The 8909-nt window shown below is 37.2% G+C and overlaps 1 protein-coding gene across 1 annotated transcript in view; it reads left to right on the top strand.

Moving 5' to 3' along the window:
- Window positions 1-8909, top strand: part of Pnpt1 (polyribonucleotide nucleotidyltransferase 1) — a 41137-nt gene that overhangs the window by 18471 nt on the left and 13757 nt on the right. The window contains exons 13-18 of the mRNA XM_004632439.3: window positions 868-970; window positions 2145-2215; window positions 4212-4248; window positions 6631-6697; window positions 6784-6873; window positions 7835-7888. Coding sequence (XP_004632496.1) covers window positions 868-970; window positions 2145-2215; window positions 4212-4248; window positions 6631-6697; window positions 6784-6873; window positions 7835-7888 — 422 coding nt within the window. The remainder of the gene's footprint in view (window positions 1-867; window positions 971-2144; window positions 2216-4211; window positions 4249-6630; window positions 6698-6783; window positions 6874-7834; window positions 7889-8909) is intronic.

The following is an 8909-nucleotide window of genomic DNA, read 5'->3' as shown; positions in this document are numbered from 1 at the left end:
TTTAATGTATTTAGTACAGGATCTACAGGGTCTCGCTACACAGATTGAATTCATAGCAACCCTCCTGTTTTCAGCCTCCCAAGTGCTGGGATTACAGGCGCACACCACCACCCCAGTCTCAGTTGCCATCTCAGTGCACCTAGGAGCAGGGCTGGCATGGCACGCCAGGGATCGAACCCAGTCCCTGTCTCTGCCTAAGCAGGCACTTTGGTCCACTGAGCTATCTGGCCGGCCCTTAATATGTTCTTTTGATACAGTTAAAACACACGCTATCTCTGCCAGTTGCCTTGAAAGTGGCAGCTTGCTCAGTGGGAAAAACTGATCTTCAAATTAAGACAAAGATAAGCCAGGCATGGTCGTGCATGCCTGCAGTTGGAGCACATGGGAGGCTGAGGCAAGAGGATCTATGATTTTGAGAGCAGCCTGGGCTACACAGTGAGCTCACAGCCAGCCTGAACTGCATAGCGAGACCCTGTCTCAAGAAAAAAAAAGAAAAAAAATTAAATATTTATTTAAAAAAAGAGTAAGATAAATAATAGTTATTTTTAAATGGGGGCCTATTGAAGAAAGAATGTAAGGATTATGTACATGAGTGACTGTCATGGACTTATATGTAGAACAGTGCTTCTCGGCCCTCACTGCACATCAGAATTACTCGTAGAGCTTTGTAACAGTACAGCTGTATAGGTCATAACTTCAAATACTAACTCGGTGGCACTGAGTGTTGGGCCCATGTGTCTTCATCAGAGTTCTTCAGGGGATTATGGTACATGGCTGGAGTTGGGAATGTTTTGGTAGAGATAAAGAGACATGTAATTTTTGTGACTTTCATCTCAGCTTTACTATTTATTTCCTTTGTTAACATAGGTGTGATGGACGCGATTTGACTTCACTTAGGAATATCAGTTGTGAGGTTGATATGTTTAAAACTCTTCATGGGTCAGCACTGTTTCAGAGGGGACAAACACAGGTAAATATGTAAAAAACTAGTTACTTGAATTAGGATTGTTAGAGCTGAAAGTATATTATATAGATACTACTGTATAGGTTTTCATATGGGGTATATGAGAAGCTTCAATAATTATTTCTTCAGTTTTCTTCATGCCTCATTTGCTTTGTTGTCCTTTGGTGGTATTATAAGAATACATATGTTACCCTCAGGTCCGAAAGGTCCCTGGGAGTTGGTTCTCTTTGGATTGGGAAATTTTTTCCCCCAGTGCTCGAGATTGAACCCAGAGCTTCGTGAATGCTAGGCAAGTGTACTCCTAGACAGTTTCTATTAATCATCTTCGTGTTCACTGACTCTTGTCATCTCTTTTCAGTTATGAAAGGACATATTTTTCCCTTCCCAAATTGCCATTAATTCTTTTTTAATGTCCTTTAGTATAATTATAAGAGCTGTAGAAAAATTTTGTCTGTCAATCCAATATTTTGTCTTTTCTCTTGAGAACAGGTCACTTCTTTCTGTGCAGTGTATCCTCTAGACTGTGTCTCTGTGAATGATATATTGTGTCTAAATTATATTATTTCCCTGCAAAGATTGAGAGGTGTGTGTGTGTATGTGTGTTTAAGCAGGCAGTTTTATTGGGTATAGCTTGGTTGAGGCTTCTTCTATGGACAAGTAATAGCTTTTATAAATATTTCTTCTTTTTTTCCTCCTGTCTTCCTCCCTTAGCACTCCTACTATGGTGCTTTACATATGTAGTATATATGTTAGATATTTTTATTTTTCAGATTTACATACAGCTTACATATTTATAAAATGAGTATTTCCTATATTAATTGTCATGGTTGGTTTGTATAATACGCCTTTTTTTTTTTGACACAGGATCTTGTTAGGTAGCTCAGGCTAGCCTTACATTTCCAATCTTCCTGGCCTCAGCATCCCTAGTGCTAGCTAAGATTACAGGCAAGTGCCACCATGCCCGGTACTACTCCCCTTCCTTTTGGAGTTAATTGGATTCTTCAAATATTTTTAGTTTTGAGCTTAGTATATCTCAGTGGTAGAACACATGCTTAGCATACAGAAGCCAACTTCAATCCCCAGCACCAAAACAAAACAGATATATTTTGTTGTTACTATTACTTTGTTGTTTTCATTACTAGTAGTATATTAATGTCTAAGGAACTTTTTCCTTTTTTAGGTGCTTTGTACTGTTACATTTGATTCATTAGAATCCAGTGTAAAATCAGATCAAATTACAACAGCTATAAAGTAAGTTTACATTTATACTGTTATGTTTTGTGATGTCCCAGTGTATAACTGAAGCTCATGTTGTGTATTATTAATTATCATTACTTTTTAAAAATTTTTGGTACTGGGAATCGAACTCAGGACCCTGTGCTTGCCAGGCAGGTGTTTGTGCCACTGAGCTATAGGCTCAGCTATTGTTATATTTTTAACCTGTATCTCCGTTCTTCATTTTGCTGTTTACATAGTTGAAACTTGAGGGTTTTGTTTTTTTTAATGTCTCTTATATTATAACTCATTGGTTTTGAATACCTTTTGGTAAAGCATGTAATTCTTTAATGTGTTGGTATTTTTCTGTCTGTAGACTGATTTCTTGAATGGATAGGTTTTGCTATTATAACAGAGAAAAACAGTGTAGGCAGAAGTTCAAGTTGGAAAGTAAACTAGAGGATTCTGGTGGAAAGCCCTGTTTAATCCCAAGGCACATTACTACCTTTTTTTATTTAGGGATACTTGACTCTCTTCCCCTGTTCCTAAACTGTCAGCAGTAAAACATTGTCAGTCTGTTATAGATGGTCCGTCCCAGCAGCATTTCTGCATCAGGGTCCTGGCACGCACAGCCGGCTAGCTCTTTCTTCTGTGTTCAGGAGCACTACTTCCCTCTGTTGCTAATGGTCAGAGAAGACTGCAGCACTCGGCTTCCCTCTTATTGGCCAACTGACGAGCAACCTCTAGGAGTCTTAAGATATCCACTCTCTAGTTTTCATATGCTCATAGGTGATAAAAATTAGTGCAGATGTGTATAATGCTAGACTGTTCACGCTAACTTGAAAGAAGTGAACAATTTGCTTTGTGTTCCCATGTAGCCAAAACTTTGCTTTTCTAGCCTTTTCACTTTTTACTTCTAGCATTTAATCAGAAAGAGCACTGGGTCTGCCAGCACCCTTCCATATAATTTCTTGTGTGAAATCTGTAGCCATGTAAATGGAGGGAACATACATCATTCAACCCAACCATGCTGGCCTTCGGTTTTCTTTTTTGTAAATTACACGTACTGAGCTAATGATCTCTGTCATTCTAACTCACAAAAATCTGTTTCCTTTAGTGTTCTGAAGTTAACTTTTTGGATTTCTTTTTCCCACCCTGTACTTGACTCTTGTACTTGGGGCAGATTCTGCCCCAGCCCCATACATTTTCTAAATCCTTTGCACAGAAAGGCCCCGCTTGTAATTCTACCTAAAGGGGACATCACCTGTGCCAACACCTTTTCACGTTCCTGTATTTTTCTAGATAAATCTACTTTCCTGCCTGTAGGAATTCACAGTCCATCTTATTTTCCCGTTTTTTTTAGACATTTTCACAATAGTTCTCTTTTCAAACCCTGCAAAGATCTCTGCCAGTCAGATCTTCTGATTCCTCTCAACTGTGGAATCAGTTAGTGATCTGCATTTCCCACACTGAGGGGGAGAAAGATCAGAACTCTTGAGCGTGTTTGTTTCATTGGGAACAGGGTCTTGCTCTGTAGCCCAGCCTGGCCTCAGATTTGTAGTGGTCCTTCTGCCTTAGCCTTCTGAGTGCTTGGATTACTGGTGTGCTCTGCCATACTCTCATGAGATTTAAATAGTGTGGTTGTAACATTGAAGATTCTTTCAGTGATGCATAAAAATATGTCTGCTGTCTTAATATCTAAATCTGGATCTCTCAGGCTTGTATTTGAAGCAAAACTGTTTTCCTCTATGTAGAATATATTCATAAGCCCCAGAAAAAATGTCATTTCTCTGCTACTTGGGAGGCTAAGTCCAGAAGATTGCTGGAGTTCAAAACCAGCCTGGGCAACAAAATGAGCCTGAGCTCAAAAAACAAAAAAGCCGTTCTTCAGGTTTGCTGTTTCAGACTAACTCTTGTTAGTACCTAGTAGGATTGTTTTTAATCCTCTGAAATTGTTTTTAGTTATTAAAACAAAAATTCTGTGTCAGTATAATATTTTTTTAATATTATGCCTTTTGCCTTTTGTATGTAGCGGGATAAAAGATAAAAATTTCATGCTGCACTATGAGGTAAGATGAATTTTTTTTTCCCAAAATTTTATTGTGAAATTTTCTAGGTTATAACAAAATAAAAGAACTTCACACCAAATGCCCATATATCCACTACTTAAGTTTTCTTATGACTATTTTATCATGTATCTATTAAGGTTGATTTGGGGGCTGTTACTTTATTGCATGCAGAAGTATTAAGTGGAGCTTTCCAAACAATAACTTCTATTCTAAATCCATGGCAGAGTATAGCAGAGAGTGTTTGCCTTTAGGCAAGGGCGTTATGCCTGTACACAAAAGTCAAACAACAGTGGAGCTTTTCAACTGAGAAATCACATTTTCTTACCAGGTTAGTTTTTTTAATTCTTTCCCAGGGCCTTTACCCTGAGCTACATCCCCCAGTGCTTCCCTCTGCCTCCCAGACATTCTGGGTGTGAGCCACCACACCCACAGGTAGTACTTGTACTTTTGTTGTTTGAACCAAACACCATGGGAAGCTTGTGTAAAGAAATAAGTCACTTTACTTTTTTTTTTTTTTAAAGTCACTTTACTTTTGAGTGCTATGGTTAGTTGCCCAGCATCCCAATATTTAATATTTGTTCTCTATAATCAATAGAGAACGTTTTTATTTTTTTATTTTAATTTTTAAAGAGAATAGAAAATAGTAATAAAAAAGAAAAAATTAGAAATGATGCACAATTTCACCAAACAAAATAATACAAATTTGACAGTATTTGTTGTATTGCCTAGTGTTGTCTTCAAATTAGTTGTTCAGATTACCAGATACATGCATGCAAAATTGGAAAAAGAAAGTTATAAAAAATTATGAAGAGAGAAAATGAAAAAAGACAAAAACAAACAAAAATTACGCATTAATTAATCCTTTCCACAGACCAGCAGAAATCCACACTACAATTATCCAAACATCCTGCCTGTTTATGTAGTTACATGTCTTTCGCCACCTCCCGCTCCTGTCTTCTCACCTCAGTAATTCCTTCCTTTCGAACAGGTTTATTCCCTTTTCACGGTATCTACTATGCCCTTCAGATTTTACTTAGTCTTTCAGGTTCTCACACTATGGAAACAATACAATGTTTGCACATGTGGGTCTTCAATAGAGAAGACTGTATGTAGAAAGTATGTGCTGCAGAATATCTACAACCTTGAGAGGTACACAGGCCTTGAATCCCTTATGAATATCCTGTTCTGGATATAACCAGGAAGCAAGGGAAGAATTTTAATTTTGTAAAACCCATCCCTTGTCATTACCTGATAAGCATGTGTTAATCTAAGAGGGGCAGCTGTGTAAAATGCAGTAGCTGGTTATAGAGGAAAGAGGTAGGGAACTGTAGAAGGAAGTGGGCTATTAGCACTATATTATCCCATCTGGAAACCCCTGTTATTATAATAAAGTACAGGAACTGAAAATCACAGAAACAAAAGATGGCTTCCTGAGTTTATGTAAGGCAAATACCCTTGCAGTCACCACTCAAGTCAGGCAGTACAAAATCACCAGCTACTTCAGAAGCTTCTTAATGTTTTTTTTATCCCAGTCCCAAACACCCTTCCATGACTATAAGTAACCAACTGCTTTCCTAAGATCTATAGAAACCATTTCAGATATTTTAGTCTTGCCCATCTTTTAAAAATTTGACATCTTTGTCTCTTATGATCTCTACATTTCTCTATCACATACTTTTCTTCATAGTCTATCTGCTAGAGCATCTGAGTCACATGACCTGTCACATCCCCCACAATCTGAGTATTGCTGACTACACACTCATAGAGAAGTTTGCATATTCCCCTTGTCCTCTGCTTCATGCAAATTAGCTGCTATATCAGATTTGATCAGACTCATGCTTTACTGCTCCTTTTAAAATTTGTTTTTGCTAAACCAGAATTCTACATTTTTGGAGCCTGGGAGATGGCTCAGTGGAATAAGCGCTTCCCTGGCAAGTGCAAGGGCCTGAGCTCAATCCCCAGTTCCGCAAAAAAAAAAAAAACAAAAAAAACAAACAAACAAACAAAACTATATTTTTATTGGGACTCTCCCAGTTTTTAAATAATCACAACTAGTTTACATTCCTTGATGATAATGTAGCATCAAAAATATAGTCTGTCACCTATAAAAATAAAGCCCTTATCAAAAAAGATCTGTATCTCCTCATATATACTTTTAAAATATGTATATTTTATTATAAAAATATTGTTGTTAAGCATTAAGGAAATATATGGTTTAAATACCTGTGGCCATGCACTTCCCATCCCCTAATTCATTTGTATATATGAATATACTTTTTAAAAGCAAAAGTGGGGATTCTGCTTGTTTTATTTTGGTAATATATCTTGGGCATCTTTGTATATCAGTTTATATATGTGTGGTTTTTTCTTTTCCTTTTTAAGTTTCCTCCTTATGCAACTAATGAAATTGGCAAAGTCACTGGAATAAATAGGCGAGAACTTGGGCATGGTGAGTACAAGTCTGTAAACTTATCTGTGTCCTTACAGAGACTTAGTATATTTTTTGCTTATATTGTCTGTCCTATTCCACTGTAGGTGCTCTTGCAGAGAAAGCTTTGTTTCCCATTATTCCCAAAGATTTTCCCTTCACTGTGAGAGTTACATCTGAAGTCCTGGAGTCAAATGGTATAGTATCAAAATATTTCTTTCCCAGTAGAAAGACCAGATTCCTTGTTACAGTCTTAAGTAGATCAAGTGGTCACAGACTATAAGAGAAAATCACCGAAGCTCAGAACTTAAACAACAGTCTGTCCTATTGCCTGCTGAGTATAACTGAGTACAGCCTAAGGGGAGAGCCATAGCCCTGTGTCTTCACCTCGAGTAAGGCAGTAAACATCGTACTACTTATCCTTCTGGAGGCTCAGAATCTCAGAGGCAGTGCTATCCAATGGAATCATTTATAATAATGGGAATGTTTTATATATTTGCAGTCTTTCTAAAGAACTAAATTTATTTTAACTAATTTTTTTTTTCCCCCTGCGGAACTGGGGATTGAACTCAGGTCCGTGTGCTTGCCAGGGAAGTGCTTATTCCACTGAGCCATCTCCCAATTTTAACTAATTTAAATAGTCTCATATGTCTACTAGTTTTCATATTAGACCATGCAGCTCTGTAATTTGTGATTTATGTGCTTTTAGCCACTTAAAATCCAATTATTTAAATACAGGATAACCAAAAATTGTGTTATTTTGTTCATTTTTATATGGTAATATAACAGGAAATAGTATAAAGATGACAATTTTGGACCAGGGATATAGCGCAGCAATATAAACACCTGTCTGGCAAGCGCAAGTTCCTGAGTTCAATCCGCATACCACAAAAACAAAAAATTATCAAATGTATTGAACACAAGAATCAATTGTTTGAAATAACACCTGCCTGAGTAATGTTCGGGTTATTCCATATATGAATAAACACGCTGCCTGAATAATGTGCAGGATAAATTGTTAAGTGGTTAAAAGTATGGAAGTAAAAACTGTTGAATATTTGTACAGCAATAACTGATAATAATTTTCAACATTTAAAAAATCATTATAAATTATTTAAAAATATATATATTATAAAGCAAGTATTTTCCTTTCTATAGGGTCCTCTTCTATGGCATCTGCATGCGGTGGAAGTTTGGCATTAATGGATGCAGGTAAAGAATTGTTTCAACACTGAGAACACTTTATATGTGATTACTATAAAATACAAGGTTTCTACAAAATTGGAGTTTAAGATTACTAAGGTAGGCCAGTGGCAAAATAATTTTAAATATCAAGATATTTGCTAGAATTCTAATTTTTAGCTATAAGCAATGCACTGATAATGACTTTGGTGTGCCAGTGAACTTTCTAACTTACAAAAGCTGGAGAGCTGCAGAGCTGATACCAATCACCAATTCTTGATTAGTAAAGAAAACCATGGGGACCCATCAGCAAAAGTAGCCATGTAATCTTTGAGGATTTATACACACCAGGAAGAGAACAGTGCTATTCCAGATGTACGTACAGATTTTAGGGAACGGTTTAGGATAAAACCTGGGTTGAAAAGAGTAAACCTGTTAGGCTCTCAGTTCTGCCAAGCAATCACCAATGAATTTCTTCAATGAGGAAAATGAACCTATTGACAGTACAGAGGCCAGACAGGAATTCTCTCAGTTCACAAACTTACAGTACATACACGAAACGTAGAAAGTAGGCTATAACTAAGAATGAATTGAAACAGTGTACTTGTATGACAGTATTTTTTAAATTAAAATTTAGAATAGACCAAGGCAAAAAAACAAACCTGAAAATGCCTTTTCTAATTGTATTCAGTGGATGAAAAGATAGTCATACATTTAAGGTGGCTAGTAAAATACTGCTGTAGTTTTTCATCTTCATGCATCCATCTAACACATCTTTACCATTTCCCACCTAAGGCAAGCACTACACAGATCGGTCTCGGTAGTAATTCTCCTTAGTTGAGCTATGGTGGTGAACAAAACAGTTCTTGTCTAGGGGCTGGGGATACTGCTCAATGGCACAAGCACCTGCCTGGCAAGTGCAAGTCCCGAGTTCAATTCCCAGTAACAAAAAAGGGGCTGGAGAGATGGCTCAGTGGTCTAAAGCACCTACTTAGAACAAGCTTAGCAAAAGCATCAGGGACCGCGGTTCAATCCCCCAGCACCACATGCC

This window comes from Octodon degus, unplaced genomic scaffold, assembly GCF_000260255.1.
Source record: "Octodon degus isolate 3935 unplaced genomic scaffold, OctDeg1.0 scaffold00048, whole genome shotgun sequence".
NCBI lineage: Eukaryota > Metazoa > Chordata > Mammalia > Rodentia > Octodontidae > Octodon > Octodon degus.
The sequence above is the reverse complement of the archived record's forward strand: the minus strand, read 5'-3'. Positions and strand labels throughout refer to the sequence as shown.